Source organism: Arvicanthis niloticus, chromosome 12 (assembly GCF_011762505.2).
Source record: "Arvicanthis niloticus isolate mArvNil1 chromosome 12, mArvNil1.pat.X, whole genome shotgun sequence".
Taxonomy (NCBI): Eukaryota; Metazoa; Chordata; class Mammalia; order Rodentia; family Muridae; genus Arvicanthis; species Arvicanthis niloticus.
In genome coordinates this window covers 30423157-30447148 of record NC_047669.1, presented here as the reverse complement: position 1 = coordinate 30447148, position 23992 = coordinate 30423157, and the positions used below count along the sequence as shown (strand labels likewise).

Here is a 23992-nt window from a genome sequence, read left to right as displayed (position 1 = left end):
TGGATTGGTTTGTTTCTTTTTTGAAATGATCGAGACAAATGAAGGCTCAGAAAGGGCAACGCTGATAAAGAAGTGAGTTGATATTTGTAGACGCTGAGTCCCAGAGACAGGAAGAAATAGCGGGATCTAAGTGCACACCTCCACCCCAGAAGGATGAACCCTGGAGAGCAAGGGGTACCGGGAGGGCTGGCCGGAAGGGCGGGGGTTGGAAGGAAGCTCACAACAGATGGCAATCAGCAGATAACAGGTAAAGACAGCGTGAAGTTCATGGTGCAGAGTAATCATACATCATTGCCTTCAACAAACAAAGTGAGATTTGGAACACTGTGCTCTGCCGGGAGCTCACTGATATGAGACTTAAGGTCCTGTGACTCAAAACTACCGACAGCTTGTCCCTGGCTCTCCGTGCACTCACCTTTTCTTCTGTCTTCTATTTTATTACTCTCCTATAAACACCTCTTTCTTCTTACTCCGTCTCTCTGCTCACCCTGTTGCCTACTCTTTCTCCATCTTCCTTACAGGCATCTCATCTCCTGACTCTACAGTCTTTCCCTTCTTCCCTTACTCTAACAGCCAAAGCAGCTGAACAAAGTCGGGTTTTAATCTCTTGTGTAAGCATCTGTTTCCTGTGTTTCATTTTGAAACAAATCAATGGGAACTTTGCTGCCTCTGGCTCTAACACTAAAGGTGCCGGTGAGTTTCCTTAGCTTTGTGCTGTTAACTAGTGGGGGCCTATGATAAGATCCGCCCTGCTCACCTCAGTCAGGGCCACACTAGCAAATATTGTTTCACCTCCATGGACATACTGTTGATTTTGTAGCTACTGTTAGCCCAGGAAGAAAAAAATAACAGAAGGCTTAAATGTTTCTGTTTTAAAGACAATAAAACCCAAGGAACCAAAACAAACAAACAAACAAACAAAAACAACAAAAAAACCCCAAGAAAACAGAAAGTCTGTGTTGATCCAGTATTACAATTGGAATTCAAATCATGAAAGACATTTATAAAAATCCAACTCCTGGTCAAGGTGCTCAGATTGCTTCAGGAAATCTCATGCTTTCCGTTGCTAATCTAGAAAGTCAGTGTTCACTTTGTCATTCCTCTAATCTGGCAATGAGAGCGTTAAAGGTCCCATGTTGCCCTGCTAACAGCAGATGACAGTTCTCAGATTTGAAAGGGCTTCTCCCAGGCCATACGCAACACAGTACTCTGGCCTTGACTCTGGCTATGGACTCTAAAGGGGACATACCACTTCATTTGATAGTGATACTGGCATCTTTAGATGACTTGAGGTCAGAAGTCCTGTAGAACCAATCACCTACATGGGTAGCAATCTATGCCAATATATAAAGTTATATTATATAAAATTAATATATAAAAATTGTACCCATTTCTGTGAGCTCCCTTCTGAGACCAGACCAATGACAGTCCAACCAACAGCCATTACCTTTGTAAATGGTGCTCAAATTTTATGACTTTTAAGTAATGTCTCTTATTATATGTACCTTGCCTAAGTGTCTGGACACACCATTTCCAAAGAAATTGTTATTTTTAAACCATTTCATTTTTATAAGAGGAATATTGTCAGTGGAAAGAAAGTCTTCAGAGAATCTTAGGGAATGAAGATGGTGAATTGCCCAGAAGTTCAGGTTCAGACTCAGCAATGCAAGGAGGGAGACGCATTGGGAGAGTGGCCTTTTTATCAGTCTTGGGAACTCAGGTGTGGTGGACTCTACAGTGCTAAGATGAGACCAGAGCCACAAGGAACATGTGCAAAAGGGCGAAGCTCTTGAGGAAAGCAAATTTGTCTTTGTATTTCCCAGCCTCTTGAAATACTTCACAGATGTTCATACCAGAGAGCACTTGATGCTACAAAACCTTATATCTCTTACAAAATTCTAGCCCTCTCCCTCTCTCTGTGCCTGGATCCTTAGTATATGATCAAACTACTCACAGTAAATTCCATTTAGAGAGCAAGTACCTTTGTCCTTTGGGTGGTACTGTTATTTTATAGATGGGCTTTAGAAGACAAACCTAAAGCCAAAGAGGATGAAATTTTGGAGAATTCAGCAGGTGTGGCAGGAGACTGAGGAGAAGTTTGGGGCAAGAAGAGCTTAGTGCTACACCTGACAATTGTCCCACAGTGGTCATCTGGTCACCCTGTTTTTAAAGCTCTGTTCTTTTGCTGTAAATCCATTAAAGTCATTGTGGAGTGGCACCTACATTAGTCCAAAGGACTCCTGCCTGTTCTTCCTCTCTTGCTACCCACTTCTCATGATCAATCTTGATTGATTATACTACTTGATTGGAATATCGTAAGAGATTCCAAAGGCAAAGGCAACCATAATGGATATTTAAAGATGTAAAAATAATCTTCTTCCTCAATTTCATCATTCTTTATTGTTGAAAATACAAAGTCTTCTTGAAGTTTATCAGATTGCAGAGCCAAATGTTTTTCTAGAAGGGTCCTGGGTGTCTAGGTTAGGCTGGTTCTCCTTTAAAGTAGCTAGTTCTTGCTTGACAACTCATTCTTTTCTCTCCGTTTCCCCCCATGTTTCTCAGGACAAATGTTGCCTTCTACTTCACTGCCAGCCCCTCTCAACCTCAGGTAAGTAAAAGGTTCCCATAGTTAACAAGAACCCAACTGCTGGTGTTGCATACTCCATGGGACAGGAGAGTGAGCTCAGTATGGGCTATTATCCTGGATCTTGCATTATGTATTTTTGATTGTTACTGAGATCTTGAACACAGCATTTAATGTTACCACCTTTATTGGGATAAAATGGGAAGCATGCTAGTGTTCCTATGTCATTGAGTAAAATCACATGTCTCATATGTCACAAGGGATGTTGGATGGTCGGTACTAGGTGTGGTAGGAAGGATGAGGAGAAGATGAACACGAACTCTGTGATTATAGACCTGGTGATTGAGATAGGCTGGGGAGACAGAACGTGGAAGGAAAGAAAACATACCCAACAGCTGTTCTGAAAATATAAAAATAAGACAGATTTCCATTCCTGCCACAATATTGGCAGATTGGATTTGTGTCCCCTGTCAGTAAAAATAATTAGCTATTTTTATGTGTTCCTCAATAAAAAATAACCTCAAGCAGAACAGATACATGAAACTTTTTTTTGAGGTTGTTTTTCTGATGACATTTCTCACTACCTCCCCCCCCACCATGGTTTCTGAAAGAATCTATGCTGTAACAAGTTCAAAATGGATTCTTGGCCCTATATAGTGGTTCAAACCATCATCCTAGCACTTTAAACATCAACACCAAGATGAGAGAAATGTGAATTAGAGGCCAGACTGAGCTATATAGCAAGTTTCAAGCTTGCCTAGGCCGCATGCTAAGACACCATCTTGAAACCAAAAGAAAAGACTGGTCTACAGCCACAGTACTTATCCTACGTTTTTGAAGATTTTAATACGAGTTTGATCATTAAAGGTTACCTAGCTTTTGTTTTGAATATGGTAAAACTGGTGATTAAATGGTATGGACTTTTGTAAGCCTATTACAATCATTGACGTGCTTGTAAATATTTAACAACTAGTTTGGGACAGGAAAAAACCTGATTTGTATCTTCTATCCATTCCTGGGGTATAAATCCCTCCATCACAGCCTGTGGTGACTCTCCTGCAGGCTTTACAGCAGGCAGGAGAAGACAGTCAGGGTAGGGTAAGAAGGAAACTTGGCTCAGCCTGATTTTATTGAAACGGGTGCTGGAGCAGGGCTTCTGGAGTCTGGCCCACGTCATTTTACATTAGCCATAATCAAGCACAGCACAGTTTTAGGGGAAAAATGGTATTCCGGTAACAACTTAAGTACACAACAATTTAAGGTATATTTACATTGAGATTCTTTACAAAGCACATCTGGGTTCTTTCACAAGAATAGGTACTTTTGACTCAGAGATAGTGCCCAAGATTTAAGGTCTAGGGATTTTGACTGAAGTAAACATAGAAGCTGTGGGTGTCAGCACTGGCCTGGCCCTAAGATAACAAAGAAGTCACTTAGGTTTGACATCATTCATAATGGATTGGTTTTATGGCCTAAAAGGATGTTCAAGATGTAGGGGAACAGGGTCTGGGATAAATAAAAACAAAAATTCTAGAAGATATGGGCAGAGACTGTCTCATCAGACAGCAAGGGATCAGCAGGTTGTAAAACTACATCATTCCTGACATTCCAGGAAGAGCATCTGTGTACCTTGTTCCATTGAGAAGTTAAGCCATGTGTTCGACTTTCCTAGCTTCTCTGGTGCTTTTATCTGTGTGTACAAGGCCTTTTTGTCCTCAGCAATAGTGGATTTCAAATGGCGTACACGATGTCATTCATCATGTTGGGAATAGATATACGAAGCAGTAAACCTGTGTAAATGAACGCCCACTTTTGTACGTACTTCTGGGGATTGAACCCTGGACCTTGCCCATGCTAAGCAAGCGCCCTACCAGCTAAGCCACACAAAAAAACTGGCTCTCAACAAAACTGAGGTTTAAAGTTCCTTTCTGTGAAAGCCATCCTATGTACATACTGACACCCAATGGCAAGAAAGGCAGCAGGGCACAAGTTGTTCTTAATAGTTAGTGACCATTTAAATTCAAATGATATTTAGGGGACCTAGATAGGTGGGTCAGCAATTAAGGGCACTTCGCTGGTCTTGTAGATGACCTGGATTTAGTTCCTAGTACCCACATAGTGGTTCATAGCAGCATTTGATTCTAATTCTAGGAGACATAGAATTCTTCTGGCCTCCTGGGGCATTGTATGCATGTGGGTACACAGACATCGATGCAAACAAAACACATATAAAATAAAAGCAGAATCTTTTTTTTTCTGATTAAAACATATTTTGAGGCAGGGGTCTAAATTATTTCTTTGGAGTTTGTAATAATTTAGAGATAAACAAGGCTGATAATAGTTTTGATATATTTATAAGTGTTCAAAAATATTGACAGTTTACAAAAACCAGTTAGTGATATATATTCATTGCTCACAATAATACTCTTGAGTTTTAAAGTATGGCTGCCCTGAGACAACCCTAAGACCTCTAGGCTTCTCCTTGGAATAATTCTATTTTGTGTGTATTTGAATCATGCTCCAAAATACAGTCACACATGGCATGGAAAGATTTCTAAACAGGAATGTGAATGGCATTTTTAAATTCTGACATTCTATTTATATTGAATTAGTTCTCAAAACAGCATTAGTAAAGGCCATATTAGAAGACAAAACTAAATTTTGACTTTCTTATCTCTTTTTTAAAGTGATATGTTTACTAGGTCTGTAAGATATCAGGACTGTTTGGGTAGCTTCCTGCAAAACCTAAATCACAAATTTGATGTTTCTTATACCGTTGCCACACTTGAAATTATTGGGCTAAATTCTCTACAGACACATCCCCCATTTTTAAATGTGTTTAAAATGCTTAAAAGTTAATGTGTTTTTCCAATGGATTTGTCACTGATGTAGGTCAATAGTGCCACTTCTTTTTGTTAGCAGTGCTGCTTACGGGTTAGGAGAGATAGCTCAGAGGTCAAGAGTACACATTGCTCCTGCAAAAAGACTGGATCGTGGTGGCTAGCACCCACCTTGGGCGGCTCATGAATGCACATAGCTTGCCTTCAGGTCTTAGTAGGCACCCACTCAGGCCTTTGCAGGCACCACACATGTCACTTGTGTCACACACACACACAGAGAGAGAGAGAGAGAGAGAGAGAGAGAGAGAGAGAGAGAGAGAGAGTCTACTGATACTTGAAAGATACATTTACCCAAAGTCATGAACTTATTTCAAGGGCTCAATTTCAAGCTTAATCTTTTGATCTAAGTATCTTCTTAAGAATATCTCAGTCAGGGTAAGGATTCTTTTCCAAAAGACTTAGGAAAGACTGACATAAAGCTAATTCTTCCCTCTGACAAAGTCAAAATTCTTGAGGAACAGGAACATCTGCTATTCAAGGTGTGGTATTGGATTTCACAGCGATACTGCACAGTAAGAACTGTTGTCTGAGGTGACATTCTATGTATCTCTGACTTTGAGAGAGGCTGACAGCAGGGTGCCTAAGTAGCAAATGGAATGAAGCCCAGTATAAGCTGGTTGATAAGAAATGTCCGTATCATAAAATGGAAAGGCGGCCTTGTGTAAATGGCCACCTGCCTTTGCTGCTGTCTTCCTCATGTCTGGCACAGCACCCTGTAGAGAAAGCTCAATATGTATGAGATGAACAGATCCCTGAAACAGTGGCCAGTCACTGAACTCTGCATTGGACATTCACACTTAATGGTAGAGAAATCCCATGCATGCGGGATGATGGTTTGAGTTTCTTTAAACATTTCCTAAGATTAATCACGTGTCTCTTTTTCTCATTCTTAGTATTTTCTATACAAGTTTCCTGAAGATGTGGACTCTGTTATCATTAAAGTGGTGTCTGAGAAGGCTTACCCATGCTCGGTTGTCTCGGTTCAGAACATCATGGTGAGCCCTGATACTGTCATGTCAGCCTCCTAGCTTGTAAGATCACAGTGTTCCAGAATAGACGGACTGGGGACTTGTGGCCTCCTCTTACCATTCATCTACTTCAAATGCCAAATAATAACAACGTACCAAATAATGCCCATGCACCTGAGTGGGCAGTCCATGTTTGCTGACACTGATGAACAATAAGAAGAAGCTGGCCTTTCACCAATACAAAGAAAAGAAGGCAGGAGAAAATAGGCCAGGACAAACAACAAAGAAAACTCAGTTGTGAGTTCAATGAGAAAAATAAGATAAAAACCTACCACTTCTTTTGGTTTTAGGTTGTTATCATAACATCAGGTTCTTTCTGTATCACAAAACATTAACAAAAAGGGGGAGGAGAGGATGTTATATACTTTAAAGCAAACTTTTTATAGTTCTCTTGAATATAGAGTGACTGACATTTTAGGTCAAAGTCCAAGGGTTCTTCTTGTTTTTTTGTTTGTTTGATTTTTTTTTTTTTTTTTTTTTTTTTTTTTTTTTTGAGACAGGGTTTCTCTGTGTAGCCCTGGCTGTCCTGGAACTCACTCTGTAGACCAGGCTGGTCTCAAACTCAGAGATCTGCCTACCTCTGTCTCCTGAGTGCTGGGATTAAAGGTGTGTGCCACCCTGCCATGCAAAGCCCAAGTTTTAAGAGGACCACTTCATGACTGTTCTGCAGAAAAGTTTCCATGGTGTCTAGATCAATTTGATTCCCCCGTCTTGTGATGCAGGTGGCACAGTGCTGACACCTGCCTGTGGAAGAATATTGGGTGACAATGCTGATCCCTTTTCTTTTGTCTCTCATGTACTTTAGTGTCCAGTGTATGATCTGGACCACAATGTGGAATTCAATGGTGTCTATCAGTCCATGACCAAGCAAGCCGCCATCACGCTGCAGGTGAGACATTTCTTCTGAGGTCATTAACAGTCATGGGGCCCAACTGATAGTTACTTGCCCACTGGACCAAAGGAGAAACCTGTTTATTGTGTACCTTGGATCTCTTTTCTTTCTGATTGGTTTTAAAATGAGTGGTGCTCTGCCTGCAGTCAGTGCCTGGGTAGTGGTGGGCAATGCTACTCTTCCAGGTGTTCTTTTATCCCCTTGGGGGTTCTTGAGACTCTACAGTGCAGTAGGACATATATCTGACAGATTGCTTATAGGAATAAGGCCAGATGGTTCCAATTTATTCAGTGAGGTGTGGCAATTTAGGGTAAAGTTTATTACAGCCATTTAAAGCAATTGAACATATTATAGTAATTTCTACCAGTAACACTCACCAAAAGTTGGAATCGTCAGAATAACAGATCCAAAGGCATATGGGCCCTATTTGAGGTATACTTTGTCCTTTTGGTATTTGTAACCAAACTGATACTTCAGTGGTCTTTTATAGCAAGTGTGTGTGTGTGTGTGTGTGTGTGTGTGTGTGTGTGTGTGTGTATCATGTTCCAAGAGAGTCAATCCCAGTCTCTGGGTTGGTACTTAAGAAATCTGTGACCTGAACTGTCCCTGTAGCATAAGGCAACATTGCTTGTTGACTAATACAGGAAAAACGGAGAGACGCTAAGTATAATTTAGATAATAGACCTAAAAATTTCTAACAGTCAAACTTCAGGTTTTGAGCATCAAGGATTCAATACCCTACATGTCTTGCTGTTCATGTTTATTTCTGCCTTAGCATACCAGAATAATGCGACTCTCCCAAATTTAAAAAAAGACAAACAAACAGACAACAACAGAGTAGGTGTTCATTTGCTTCCTAGTGCGGAATAAAACATCATGACCAAAAGCAACTTGGAGACGTATTTGGCTTACGCCTCCATATTCATGGTTCATCATGCAGGAAGGCGAGGAAAGGAAGTCAAGGCAGGAACCTGGAAGCAGGAAATGAAGCAGAGGCCATGGAGAAACATTCCTTACTGGCTGTCTTTCCATGGTTCACTCAGCTGGCTTTTTAACACAAGCCAGGACCACCTGCCCAGGGCACCACCCACAGTGGGCTGGGCTGTCCCACATCAATCAATAATTAAAGAAATGCTCCACAGACTTGCCTATAGACCCATCTTAGGAAGACATGTTTCTCAGTTGATCATCTCTCTTCCCAGGTTAATGAAAGGCAAAACATAGCCATAACTACAGTGTATTTGGAAGTAAATTGTTATTCTTTTTCTGGACTTGTGCTGGTTTTTAGACATTTTCTCAGTGAACTAAACACAATATCAGAAATTTGAGCCTGTCAAAAATTCCTGGGTTAAAGAACTATAATGTATGGTTATCTTGTCAACCCCACTTCCATGAGTGGGGATTAACTCATGAACCAGGACTGAAACAACACAAGCACAGAAATCAAAGCCAGAGCCACAGCCTAGTCCTAACCCAAGTCCCTTGACTCCCTGGCCTGCACTACTTACTTAACTATTTACTGCATGATTTTAGACAAGTTGCTTTTCATTAGATTTTAAAATAAAACTGATAAATTCTCAGATGCATTCCTGTAATGCCAGCATGCAGGATGCTGAGGCAGGAGGATCAAGAGTTCAAAGCCAACCTGGATTACATAACAAAGACTATCTCAAATATATGTGTGTGAATATGTATATACAAATGCCAGCCGGGCAGTGGTGGTGCACGCCTTTAATCCCAGCCCTTGGGAGGCAGAGGCAGGCGGATTTCTGAGTTCGAGGCCAGCCTGGTCTACAGAGTGAGTTCCAGGACAGCCAGGGCTACACAGAGAAACCCTGTCTTGAAAAAACAAACAAACAAACAAACAAAAAAAAACAAAAACAAATGCCATTTGATAGTCTAGGCAATTGATGTTATAGTTTATTGTGTTTATTATAGTACTAAGTCCTCACATAGCCACAGATTTTTAAACTCCCCATGTAATCATTTATATTCATTTCTTGAATGAAGCAATGTTCATGGATAGTCTGGATCAGAGCATGAGAATGTGGGAGCCCTTTCTGGGGACTTAGAGAGTGGGGGTGACCTGTCCTTTTCTTCCTTTTCCTTACTGCCCCTACCCCCTGGCCTGTCTCCTCCTGGTTGTCTTTCTTCCCTGTGAATCATGATGTTGTTATGTCTTACACAGAAGAAGGATTTTCCAGATGAGCAGTTCTTCGTGGTGTTTGTGATAAAACCTGAAGATTACGCCTGTGGCGGATCATTCTCCATCCAGGGTAAGAGGCACTGAGGGGTACTTGGGAGGGGAGGAAAGGAGGGCAAAAGCTCATCCCTAGTTGTCACTGAGTGACTTGACAAGGTACTCTAGAGACATTTGCATCAAAAATAAAATAAAGGTAATTCCATACCTAAATGTAGTATGGTTACTATAAAATGTCCCTTAATACCTTCAGCTTTCTAATTTAATACTTTAACTCCTTGAGTATTTTATACAACATATTTTAATCATATTCAACCCTTACTTCTACTCCTAACTCTTCTCAGATCCACCCATCACCTCCCCACTTCCTCCCAATGTCGTGTCTTCTTTAATACATATTTTGTTAAATAACACATAAAGTCCAGTTTGTAATGACTGTTTATTCCTGGGTGTGGGGTCATCCACTGGAGGATGGTCAGTCTATCAGAGACCACACTTTCTCCCTTCTATGGAGTTATCAACTGTCAATAGCTCCTCAGTCGGAGGTTCATGGGTTCTTATCCTCTCGATACTAGAATGTTGAGTGGATTGATTTTGTGCAGCTTTTCAACTTTTTAAAAGTCTTATACCAGTCCATATAAAGTGAGGCTACTTAGGCATTTCCTTTGCTTCTGTGATGTAAATGCAAAAAGGTCTGTTTCCCAGGCCAGTGGGATGGTGCTTACTGACAAGCCAACTGACCTGAGGTCCATCCCTGGATTCTATGTGGTAGAAAGGGAAAACTCAGCTGCAGTAAGTTGTCCTCCATAAACACACACACACACACACACACACACACACACACACACACACACACACACACACAGAGAGAGAGAGAGAGAGAGAGACAGAGACAGAGACAGAGAGAGACAGAGAATAAATGAAATAAAAACGTTTTTAAAAATTTATTTCCTGAGATGGAGTCACTTGTATGCCTCAGCAGTCAGCCCTTCCACAAGGATGTACAAGGAAAATATAGTTTTATCCCAGTTGCCAAACTTGTACTTCACAAAACAATAAAAAAGCCAAGTGTGATGACTTATCCCAATAACAAGGGATTATAAAAACTCTGGTGCAAATGCAAATAGTTACATTGCCCAGAGATTAGACTGTTAATTGAGAACACAGACCCCCTGCTAATGGGCCATATGTCACCCACACAGAGGATGTTTTCTGTTGAGTGTATTATGGTTCCCTCGGTGTCAGGTGACATTTCTACTTGTGTGTACTTTAATCTCTTAATTATGTAGCTCCATAGGCTTACCAGTGTTGTCTAATGTCTCTGAATAAACTCCAGGTCCTTTGATGACTGTGTAAAGAAAAACATTTTTGCTGGCTAGGAATAATGCAAGCTAAGGAGGATGTAGCTATCTGGTTTGGGCACATTCTCTTGAGATGTCTGTGGACATCAGGAGAAAGGTCAAGTCTTTCACAGTGGAGAAGGAAGATTGCTGTTCGATTTCATTTATGTCAGCTGGTGCTATAGAAATGCACCCAAGCAAAGGCCAATCTGAGAGTCTTCACCAGAGGGACATCTGACATGTTAGATGTTAGATCTTCCTCCAGTTCCTGTACATGAGTCAGAGTAGACTCTGTATACTACATTGTATAATACAACTGTTCAGAATGAAGGATGAGAGTCTAATATCTGACCCATTGTGTTCTGTGCCCTGTTCATCTGTATGTTGTTGTTTTGGGGTTTTGTTTTGTTTGTTTGTTTTTAACCAGAAAATGAAAACCAGACCTGGAATCTACAACGATCAAAGAACCTGAAAGTGACCATCGTCCCATCTATCAAAGGTTGGTCTTGGCTCTGGAGTGTGGTAGAGAGTCCTGTAGGCAGAGATCTATCATGTCATTAAATGCTGATGTCTCCCTTTCAAGGGGAGCCATCATAAGAATACAAAAGTATATTTAACTTACAGATAGGATTAGATCTTCTTGAAGAGAAAGGCTGGGGTGCATTTTGGTGCTAGAATAAGAGAACTAGAGAGAAGGAAGGGGGAAGAGAGAGAACAGGGGAGGGGGAGGAGAAATAATGGAAAAGATTGGTGGAGGCAAGGAGAGGAGGGAGGGGACTCAGTTCTAGAGTTGTAGCCAGTGATCTTTCCCCCACTTCCATTGGCAGTCACCACTACGAAGTCACTTGTGGGTAGTATCCCAGTGGCCTCCCACAGTTCTCTGCTCAATGAAAATTTATTAGGATTTAAGAATGGATGTGATGGAGACAGATCCTTTAAACAGGGCTGTCCCCAACACAGTCCTCCTTTTTCCAAGGACAAGCTGACCAAAGCTGTTTCTCTCTCTGCAGAATCTGTGTACGTGAAATCTAGTCTTTTCAGCGTATTCGTTTTCTTGTCCTTCTACTTGGGATGCCTGCTCGTTGTGCTTGTCCAGCATGTGAGGTAGGTCCACAGGTTCTTCATCCCCTTTGCCTCTCTGTGTGATGTTCAGACATGGGTTTTGGAGCACACTGACTGGCCATTAAGTGTGGTCATGGGCAAATTGCTTTTCCTCCTGTATTTGCACTGCAGGTTTCTCTTATGTAGAACAAAAGACTGTTTGGCTCACTTGCAGATCTGAAGTTTTTATTGTGAAACCACAACAGTAATGCAACTTGTCTGTGTTTATACCTGAGAATACTCGCTGTAAATCCTGCAGACAGAAGGGAATCAGCAGCTTTTTCCAGCATGGGGTCTGGAAAGAAACTGAAGCATTCTGTCAAAAAGTAAATTGAGTGCCTAAAATAAATCTTGAGGTATAGTTCATAGCAGGAGTGATGTGCTTTGATGCATATTACCAGGTGCACCAATCTCCCAGTAAAACATTTCTCCAGAGGGGAGGTGGAGGTAACCATGCTGTAATTTGAGCAAGGAAATTTCCCTGCCTAAGAAGTTGGAGTGCCCACCCCCCACGGTTTTAAAGATAAATAAATAAATAAAATTTTATAACGCTCTCTGCTTCTCTCCGTGGGGCTGAGCTTTGAGAATTCTGATTTGTTATGCTTTTTGAGAAACATCTACAAAAGGATGGGAGGAAGGAGGCTTACAGTAAACAAATGGAGTTTTCCCCTCTCATTTTAAACATGAGAAAAACATATACAAAGACAGCAGAGAGCTACAAGAGCGTTAGGTAAGCCACACACCAACTCTGAGAAGTGCTCTTGGTTGCTTCCTTGGCATAGCAAAGGCCCATCTCTCCGTCAGGAAACAACTCTTTTTTTACATTCTTATAAGACTTGAGATACTGCCTTCAAAACCTCCTGCTCCCTAGCTGGGGCATGCCTGGAATCCCAGCACTCAGGAGGAGACGGGGAGACTGGCAAGTTTGGAGTCTACAGGAACTACATAGAGAGTTCAAGGCCAGCCTGAGCTACAAAGTATAGCTTTGTAGCTATACTTTGAGCTTGTCCCAGAAAATCAAGGGCTGGGGATTGACTCCGTGGACAGTGCTTCCCTATTGCGTGTAAGTCTTGGGTCTGAGCCTCAGCACAACTAAAAAAAATAAATAAATAAAAACTAGTCCACCACTATCCAAGCCTGGGCAGATTGAAGCACCAAAATAATTGAGAAATATGCATTGTAGGCCATTTGGAAAAATGGAAATATATGAAGACATAAAGAGAGGAAAGATCTAAATACCCACAAAAATATATCCAGTGAATCCAACAAATTTGGAACAACAGCTGCTGATCAGGGTAAGGTGCTTCCAGCAATGTGGACATTAAATGAGTATATCTCCCCCATAGCAGAACAAGAGCTCACTGATAAACACAGAGGAAGTGCTGGGGTTGGAAACTCATTTGCAAACATCACAGCTAACACTCGCTCAGGTTGAGAATGGTCAGTAGAGCAAGGGGAGGCTGAGGGAAAGGTTTGAAAGTTCAAGGCCAGCCTGAGATACAGAGTGATTCAAGTCCAGCCTGGGCAACTTAGGGAGACTCTGCCTCAGAACAAAGTAAACAGTAGGCTGAGATATAGCCCAGTGACAGAGCACTTGCCTAGCATATAAGACCCCCAGCAACACATTAAATAAATGTGTATGCAAGCATTAAATTTGAAGAATTTGATTTTTTTTCACTCTAGAAATATGGAGGGTAAAATCCATAACAACTTCAAATGACATTCAAATGGCACAAGAAAGTTTACATACATATAGATGAGTGCATGCTATAAATTAACATACATGTAGATGAGTGTGCTGTAAATTAACATACATGTAGATGACCAAGTGCTATAACTTAACATACATGTAGATGACCAAGTGCTATAAATTAATATACATGTAGATGACCAAGTGCTATATATTAACATATATGTAGATGAATATGTGCTATACATTTGGTAAAGGAGAACTGAGGAACAGAGCTAAAGCCAGGCTTATTGATGTAGACACTGGGATGCCAGAAACAAGAGGCTTCTGAGTTCCTGGAAGTCTAGGCTACTGGGTGAGATCCATTCTGAAAAGAAAGAAAAAAAAAGAAAAAAGAAAAAAGAAGGGAATAAGAAAAAAAGAAAGAAAGGAAGCAAGCAAGCAAGCAAGCAAGAAAGAAAGATAGGTGAGGAAGGAAGGTGAGGAAGGAAAGCAGGTAGAAGGAATAGGAAATGGAGAAAGGGAAGAAGGGATGAAGGAAAGGGGAGAAAGATAGACAGAGATGCTGTCAAGTGGATCAAGGTAAAGGATGTATCAATAGATATTCTACATTCTATTTTTCTATACATCCTTGAAACATCTGTGTAAATTTAAAATTATTTTAAATTACAAGATGAAAAACAGAGCTTGACATGGGGGCGCCCCAGTGCTCAGCACTCGGGAGTTGGATCCAGGAGGACAGAGTGTCCAAAGTCATTCATCCTTGGCTACATAGTGAGTTTGAGGCTTACTTAGCTACACAAGATTCTGACATTAAAAAAAAAAAAAGTGTTAAAAAATGAAAGTTTAGGATACAGGTAAATAGCATACCTGGAAAAAATATATATGAAGGAGTATCAGGAAAGTATATACATGAAGGACTACCAGTTTGCTATAACAAGTTATAGTTATTAATGTGTTAAACAAATATAGCTGGATGCTTGCTGTGTGCCTGGTGGTGTGCTAAGCCCTCAAGGGATTGTCTTGTCTGATGCCCTGAGGCACTATTATTGAGATATTGTGATATTCACTATGCAGAAGGTTTAAGAAATTGAAGGACAGAGGGGTTAAGCATTTGATCAAGGATTCACACCCAATACCTAAAGGAGATCAGGCAGCCAGGCTCTAGAGTCTAAAGCCTTCAACAGGCTTGATCAAAGTGAGTCTTGAGGGGTAGTGTTGTAGGGTATCCACCAGAGAAGATTGATCAGACATGGGTTCAAGCCAATAGAAAGTCTTTATTAGCCAGCAACTACACTGGGTTTTCCAGATCCCAGTGTAGCCCTGAGCCTTTCTCAAGATGAGCTTTTAAAACACAAAAACAATATTCTGGGCTGACATATTTCATTTAATAAGACCAGAAGTGGAACTACAGAAGCCAAAGGCCAACGTTAGTATATTTTGAGACTTCCCCAGAACTGTATGGACTTTGATGGGCTAGGTATTTTCATTTTGACTGGTGGGGCCGTCTAAATGCTGAGTTTTACAGCCTGAATGGCACTTCCTTCTTGGAGTCAGTTGTGCTAAGGTCTGGGGTCCTGTTACAGTAGAGGTCTATGAGAAAGGACATTCTGGGCTAATGAAGTGTGACCACCAGTGTACACTGGAGCAAGGCTATGATTGTACAGAAGCCAAAACGTTTCCCATGTTGCCTCAGATGAGCTTCCGTGTTGAAATAAAGAGTCTTCTGCTCCTTAACAAGACATTTCCTTCCTATGTTTTAGGTTCAGAAAGCAGAATGCTTTCCCTTTAGTCAGCTAATAGGCACCATCAACACCCAAACAGACCACAACTGAACTAATGTCTAGCTGCTTGCCACCATCTCTAAAGCTGTTAATTCTGCAGCTGAGGTGAGCAGAGCTTGTGAAATCCATGCTCAGACTCTGTTGAAAGTTTGTCTCCGATGACTTTGCTACAGTCAAGTGCCCAAACAGAGACTCTTTCCAAATATAGGCACACTGAAATAGAAACCCAGAGACACAGAACCATTTGGCATTCTAAATAGGGGACTAGACTAAGGGAAAATGCTAATAGGCGGACTTCTCCTTCACTGAACTGAGTGAAACCAAGTTTTCCATACAACTAAATAAAGCTCTCTGAGCTTAATGCCATTTGTTTGATCGATCAGTCCTTATATTTTATTATTGACATGTGTGGAATTTATAGTCTACAGTATGAGATCATGATAATAAACACTTGTGACAGACATGGCCCCAGGTCTTGGGGAGCTAAGAGCTTCATGCTCTCCTGTCATAAAAATGCCATTTTTTTCCCACTTCTACCTCCTATCTCAGCAGGAATGTATTAATACCCTCCACGATGGATGTTCAGGCCTGGAGCCAAGAACTGAATATGTGTTCTCTTGTTCTTTTCAACAACCCTGCCATTCATTAAGCCTGACTGTTAAATTCTGGTCACTCATATATCTTTGATTCTTTTATCCACTGCTATGTTGTCATTTAAATATATATATATATATTTAAATATATATATATATATATATATATATATATATAGAGAGAGAGAGAGAGAGAGAGAGACAGACAGACAGACAGACAGACAGACAGACAGAGACAGACAGAGAGAGACAGAGAGAGATACATATATAGTATACAGTTGTCTAAGAAGACAATGGGCCAGCTAATGATTCTGTTTTTATTGATATCTCCAAATGATGCATTTAGGAAAAAACAGCTTCTTTGAGAAGAAAAACACAAACCATCAACTCATTTCTTGAGACCATGCAGTTCATGGACTTTCAGAATCATCACAGCTGGGCTCAGAAATCTCAGCTGGATGAGGCCACAGGTTTAACCTGCTGGCAGGTCCAGTAAACTGGCAATCCTAGGCTAGCTTCCTGGTTTCTGATACTCCAACAGGCCAACCTGAGACTGTGGAATCTCAGAGTGAACAGACAAGTACAAGCATCAAGCTACAGGCTCAGAGGTCTTCCCCCATATCTACTGGAGGATGAGTGAGTCATGAGGCCAGCCCAGTTTGCAGACTGATTGTCAAGGTGCACCCATCACATCCAATCCAGTGTCAAGGTGCACCCATCACATCCAATCCAGTATAAGTCTCATCTGCTACTTTTTACATTTGCTAAGTAGGTGATACTTCCTGCCTTGCCTTAGTTGTGGAAATTATTTAACTCCCCTCATGGAAAACTGTAGTGGTTTCACAACCTAATTCAAGCATGAGCAAAGCCATTATGCTAAATGCTTTATATTCTTAGAGCTGAGATAATTACTTGCCCATCAGTACCACCAAACTTGTTCAGAAAGACCTCTCCTACAGTGTCCTTCTGGATGAAACAGTCAAGCTGAATCTTAACTGTTCTCCTTAGTGATATGCTTTGTCAGTCAATAACACTTAGTTGTAATCTCCTGCATGTCCAATCCTAACCCAGAGGTTGATGAACGAGTCTATGTACTCTACTACCACCTCGACTACCAAGGAGAGAAACACACAGGCACATAAGCCCGGGAGGAACAGACTCAATGGTGAAATTGAGAATGGTTAGAGAGACCCCGCTTTGAATTTGATTTGGTTGACAAGAGAGCCATGTGGAAGCACCTCTATCCAGCAGTGTCAGGATCTAGTGGCGACAGTGACTTTGCAGGGAACAAGAGCAAAGGCCTTGGGGCAGGGATAAGTTTGGTGTCTAAAAGAAAAAAAGATGTTTGAAGAGAAACCCTTTGACAGAAGATGGGTGTTACAAGTTGGGGAATAGTCATCTAAAAGTGAATAAGCATGGGTTAAAGCGTGAGCACTTCTGGCCTGCTGCACTTTCTGCCCTCACCTCCAATCTCACTTACACACACACACACACACACACACACAAAACCTCAGTTGAATTCAATTTGAATTCACACAGTAATCTGATTGACAGTGCCAAATGGTACATCTAGGGGAAAATGGCTTCTTTGAGATAAAATTCACAAACCATCAACTGATCCCTTCAAAGTACTCAGTTCAGGGGTGTTAATTCATAGCTGCACGACCATCACCACTAAATCTTGCATTTCAGAATAATCTCATCACACCAAAATGAGACTACATGAGACAAGATCAAATACAAACGCAATTTTATTTCCATATGCTAGCAATGAACAGCCTGAAATAAAAACAGTTCCATTTACAAAAGCATCTAAAGGAATGAATTACTATGGAGCACAGTTTAAAAATTAAGTGTTAGGGTTATGTATGCTGAAAATTGTGAAACTTCTCTAATGAAATTAGAGAACACTTTTTTTTAAAGTGTCACGTGTTCACAGGTTGGCCTACTTACTGTTAGACAGTGTGGCATATAGAATAATGACCATGAAAGAATGTCAGGTTTTAAACCTCAGAATTTGTGAATATATTACTTGGTGTCACCAAGAGAAGTTTGTAGTTATAATAAGGTTGTGAACCGGATCTTTGATTATCATTATAGTACTAACATAATCACAAGTGTTTAATGAGGATGCTAGAAAGATGGCTCAGAGGTTAAATAGGATTCCAGCTCTTCCAGAGGACCTGAGTTTGATTTCCTCTACCAGTTTCAGGTGGCTCACAACCACCTGTAACTCCATCTTCAGGTGACTCTGATGCCCTCTTCTGGCCTTTGTGGGCAGTACACTCATGTGCACATACTTGCACACAAACAAACACACATACACATAAACCAATTTTTTTTAAATTTCATAAAAATGGGTAAAGGGCTTAAAGTAGACACTTCTTCAGGGAAGATATACAGATGTCCAATAAGCACATGAACAGATGTTCATCATTAACCATTAGAAAAATGCAAATCAAAGCTGCAATGAGTTGCGAAACTCTAAAGATTGGACATAATAAAAAATAAATATAAAATGAGAATTGGAAGACCTGTAGAAAAATGGGAATCCTCATACTTGGCTGTGGAAATGTGAAACAGTGCTTGCTCTACAGGCTTTGTGGAAAGCAGTTTGGAAGAGTAAAACATAGAGTGGCCTCATGCCTAGAAGCTCACATCTAGTTATATACCCAAGAGACATGAAGATAGCTCTATAGAAAAACATGAACACAAATGTCACAGCAGTTATTAATACATATCAAAGAGGAACAATAAAAAGTACCCATCAAAAGAAAACAAATAAATGAAATGTTGTACACATACACTGGAATATTATTCAACCATAAAAATATTGATGTACTAATACATGTTACAATATAGCATTGAAAATAAAGTGCTACATCAAGGAATCCAGTCAAGAAAGTTCCTATGTCCCATAATTTCATTTATGAAAACTATCCAGAAGAGGTATATTTATAAAGACAGCAGGTAGATTGGTGGTTCCCAAGAGCCAGGGGGAAGGAGGGAAAGAAGAGTAATTGTTACAATATCCAGCTTCTTCAGAGAGGGCCATGAAAATGTTCTAAAATTAGATGCACAAGACTTTGGATATATTAAAAAACATTGAATTGCATGCTATAAAAGACACTTATTATGATGTAAGTTTATATCTGAAAATGAATGAGCGTTACTAAATAATGTACGTGCCTGAGAACAGAATTACTGGATCATATGGTCAGTCTGTGTTTGGCTTTCTGGAGAATCACCAAATTGTCTTCCAAAGTGGCTATGCCATTTTAAATTCCTACCAGTAATTTCTCCAAAGAGCCATTTTAAAAGATTCTAGCAGACAAATTTTCAACCGAGTATAAAGGAAGATAATACATAGGCTGACCCATAAAAGTATGTGTACGTGTGTGCTATACATATGTATTTGTGTGCGTGCTTGCTTGCAGGTTTCAGAGGAAGTCCATTGACGGAAGCTTTGGTTCCAGTGATGGTAAGAGATTCCTTGGTTAATTCCCAATCCCTAATGGTGTTGCATAGTGCAGCCACATCCTTTTTGGTACCTTTTGTCTCTCTTCTTTTTACTCCCTTGGTTCTTATCCTAGAGCCCTCTCATCCAGAGACCTTCTACAGAAGACAGAACTAGCAAGAAACGATTTATGGTTAGTCGTAACTATTGCAATATGGATCCCACACAGAGAATCTGTACCCAGAATGCCTTTAATTACTCATAGAGCACTTGCAACCATCCATCTTTTCAGAAGTTGTCTCAGCCCAGGGATAGAACTGCTCACAGACACTGTCTGTGTCTGGGGAGAGACATTTTTGTATTCTGAAGCTTGGGAATAGCAGTGAGAATGTGTCATGTCAACTTTTATGCAGTGCACTTTTCCCAAATTGAGATAAAAGCTTTGTGTGTTTGTTTGTTTAAGCACAATAGTCAAAATATTTGAGACTAGCAAGCACAATAAAAAAAAATGAAGAATCCAGAGTAATTAGATATCTAACCTGTTCCTCCTCTCTGAGAGTTCACAAAGGATTTCAATTGTCTGATATTTTTATTAAACCTTAAAGCTTCAAATGTGCTCATTTTGACAAAGCCCAGGTTACCATGAGCTTCTTCACCGTTTGGGAAGGAGTGAGAATTGAAAATGCAAAGGAGATGGCCCCCAGTTGAAATCAGGTGTAGCCAGTGTTTAGTTCTGTGCTTTTCCATACTTCAGTCCACAGAGTCCTGGAGTGATAGCAACTCAGCCTTCACCCAGCAGGGTTTTCTCCCTTTGCTGGACGGCTTCCAAATCCATTAAGTTAGATTTCATTAAATGCCCTCTGAATGTATAAATGAGGTAATTTTGTGTTTTATAATCACTAAAGAAATTCCATGTTCAGAAGGGGCCCTTAAACTTCAAAATGTCCATCAACAGGGCTCAGGCACACAGCAGATCATTGCTGGAAGTCAGGTACACTGAAAAATAGCAAAGAGCTAGAGGTACCTTCAGATGACAGACAAAACTGAGTGATCATAAGGACTGGAGGTGTACTCATTGATTTCATGTGGATCCACGGAGCAGCGGCGATCGCTGCAGGATATGCCTTGGACCCACTTCCAGACCAGAGGCTCCAACATCTGCAAATTGAAGAGAGTAGCCTTCAGAGTAGATGGCATACAGTGTACTAGTCTGCTTCTCTGCTGGCCCCGGCACTCCGTATTTTACTCCGAGGGATACTGGAAAGATGGATCAAGGCTCACATCCTCATGGGGCAATGTCAGAGGAAAGCCCCCACCCCAAATTTCTTCTCATGTTCTCTTGCAGACTGTATCATATGTCACTATATAGAGGTAATTTCCTGGCTGTGGGTGTTGCTCAAAGCACCGTACTAGCTTGCTCCAAGCCCCAGGTTAAGTCCTCAGCACCATATGAACCGGTTGAATTGGCACATGCCTATAATCCTAGCACTTAGGAGGTAGAGGCAGGAGGGTCAGAAGTCTTCTAGATCATCCTCGGGACTATATAGTGAGTTCAAGAACAGCCTGGGATGCATGAGATCCTGTCTTAAAAGGGGAAGCAGGTTAAGTAAATATACTTTTAGAATTAATACTAGGTCCTTTCTGTCTAAGACCATATTTTTTCCAACATCAACATTATTGGCATTACAAGAGTCATAATTCTTAGTTATTTAGGATTCACCATATTGTGTTGGATTAAAGTTTCCTTGCAACAACTAAACGTGTCTTATCCAGACATGGCCAGATACCTTCTTAGGGTGAAGCTGGAAAAGCACCAATTTCCATGCACCAGCAGCATGAACAGGTTGAAGATTCGTAAAGGAAACAGGTGTTTTCTTCAGTTCAGGAAGTAGAAAGCAGCTGTGCTTGCCACCAACAGCTTTGAAATAGGGCAGAGATAAGGAACCTCTGTGGACAAGAAGCTACGGGCCAAGATGGCACCACCTCTGATGTCCCATGACCAAGAGTGAGCCAAGACCTAACCGACCAAAACAAGAGACCAAAAGAGTGGCAAGCTCCAGCCAGCCAGGGAAGAACCGCCTAGTGACCTTCAGGGTTATGGAGCTGAGCCCAGTGAGATCAGCCAGAAGAGAGAGCCAGAGAGAAGTGTGCTACCATGAGATACTCACAGGAGGAGCCTTCAGAGGAAAACAAGGCTGTAGAAACATTTTTCCTATCAGCAAGACCAAGAGTCTATGAGGAGCAGGAATTCTGTGGTGCTCAAAGTAACAGGAAACACTCTGAGGGCTGGGCTCAGAGCAAATGCTAAAACAGCAGGCTCTCAAAGGGCAAGAAATCTCATGGGATTTGACATATGTGCTGTCCACTCACTGGGAAGCTGGACACTTTGCTTGTGTGAGGTCATTATTTTGCTGCACGTGTTTATGTATGTGTACATGTAATGCATTTCAAATATATACGATAAAAGTAAATTTTGCAAAAAGAAAGTTAAGTTTTAGCTGACAGCAGTACAATAAGCCGCTCTGTTTCCATTGCCTGGCTGGCTGGGGAAGCTTCTTGATCTCTCAGAACTTCTATTTTATCATCTTTCAAATGATGACGATAATAGCCCGTACCTCCCAGGGAAGCTGAAAAGACAAGAGTGTCTGACACAATTCGTTCTCTTCAGGCTGAGGGAATGGTGGCATCAGTCACAGCAATCAAAGCATCAAGGAGCAGTGGTGGCTCTGCTCATTGTGTTGCTTTTGGTCAGCAGTGACAAGAGCATCAGCCACAGTCTATGTTATAATGAAGCCAGAACTGTCCCAAGTCACAAGGAGACAGCCAAGCATCTTCACAACATTCTTTGTGCTCATAATTTGGTTCTTAATGTTTAAGAGTCTAAAGCTAGGCTGAGAACACAGCTCAGTGATAGTGTTTTCCTATCTCATGCAAGGCCTTGGATTTGATCCCCAAAACATATGTATACACCCCCCACACCCCCACACAATGTGTCTAAAGATAATCAATTTGTCTGCTTTGAACTTGAGTGTAAAGCATGCTTGATGTTGATGTCATGTTGTGTACTTAAGGGTTAGTCCAAGGAAGTTCAGAGAGCTGAGCTCTCTAAATAATAAATATGTCAAGCCCAGTAACAACGCCAGGGAGTATGCTTTCTGAAGGTCAAAGTCCTTCCGGCCCTGGGAACAGCCTTGCTTGCCTGCCAAGACCACTACATCAGCTCTAAGTCCCACTGAGCAGCTGAGACAGCTCTTAGCGAATTCACCAACGGGAGAAAAGAAACTGAGTGGCTTAACCTTAGGTTTGTCTCCTGTCTGAAACTTTTGAATTTGGCACGTAGTTACTTTCTCCTGTGGGGAAAATCAATAGGGACATGATGGGTTTGGAAGATTAAAAACACAGACTGGAGCCTGGGGAGTTCAAAACTATGACCTTCTGAGAGCCCATCACAGGGACAAAGCCTAAGACTGGGATAAGGAAGTTTGCTGTGAGTAGGGAGTGTGCAGAGCATTTGTGGTTTTTACCTCTGTGATACATTTAGCTTTTATGTAACAGTGAGTTACATTTTCAGCAAAAATTCTGAAATATATTGAGAACAGAGATGTTTCCAAATATTAGGTGTGTTCACTGAAAAATACTTCCCTAACACATCACATGACATGAGTTGCCTGGGGATGTGGCTACATGGCAGAGACATTGCATGCAATAAGAAAGGCCCGGGATTTAGTCCCCAAATCATACAGGAACGAGAGAGAGAGAGAGAGAGAGAGAGAGAGAGAGAGAGAGAGAGAGAGAGAGAGAGAGAGAGAGAAATGCGGCCACACACTATGATACAGGAGGAGGTGACAGGCTAGATTTGGCCCTGTCACCCACAGTGACGGCACCTGTATTAAAGTGGAAAGAAAGTCAGATTTAAAGATTGCTGCTTAGCGACTCAGCTACTTCAAGTCAAGCTGTTTGACTTCAGCAGCTGAGGGTAAAGCTTCCTTCCCTCTTTCTTGTTGTTTGTTTTCCCCGCAGGCTCTGGAAATATGGCTGTCTCTCATCCCATCTCTGCCAGCACGCCTGAAGGGAGCAACTATGGAGCAATAGGTACTTCTACAATGAGTCCTTGGTAGGACTCTCTCTTTACTCTGCAGAGAGGCCCCTCTTTGATGGAAGACATGAACTGGTTGGATTATCTAGAAGGTTCCTTCCAGCACTCTCTCTGCTTCTATTGTTCTGTGTCTTGTATCTGCCAACTCCCCTCGGGCTGAACTCACTTCAGTGGTTGCCATCAACTTCCAATTTGGGACTTGAAACTGTATCACATTTTTATTTTATTCATTGGGGGGGGGGGCGGGGGCATGTGAATGTTGGTGGCCAGAAGACAACTTGCAGGGGTTGATTCTCTCTTTCCACCGTGTGGGTCCCAGAGACTGAA

The 23992-nt window shown here is 41.3% G+C and overlaps 1 protein-coding gene across 4 annotated transcripts in view; it reads left to right on the top strand.

Annotated features, from left to right (window-relative positions):
• Positions 1-23992, top strand: part of Sidt1 (SID1 transmembrane family member 1) — a 90197-nt gene that overhangs the window by 36973 nt on the left and 29232 nt on the right. For 3 of the 4 annotated variants that reach the window (XM_034515124.2, XM_076942983.1, XM_076942984.1), the window contains exons 4-11: positions 2563-2608; positions 6378-6479; positions 7318-7401; positions 9593-9680; positions 11372-11443; positions 11955-12048; positions 19550-19593; positions 23590-23661. In XM_034515124.2, the coding sequence (XP_034371015.1) occupies positions 2563-2608; positions 6378-6479; positions 7318-7401; positions 9593-9680; positions 11372-11443; positions 11955-12048; positions 19550-19593; positions 23590-23661 (602 nt within the window). Of the gene's footprint in view, positions 1-2562; positions 2609-6377; positions 6480-7317; positions 7402-9592; positions 9681-11371; positions 11444-11954; positions 12049-13243; positions 13341-19549; positions 19594-23589; positions 23662-23992 lie in introns of those variants that run through there. The other variant, XM_076942985.1, reaches the window with a different exon arrangement.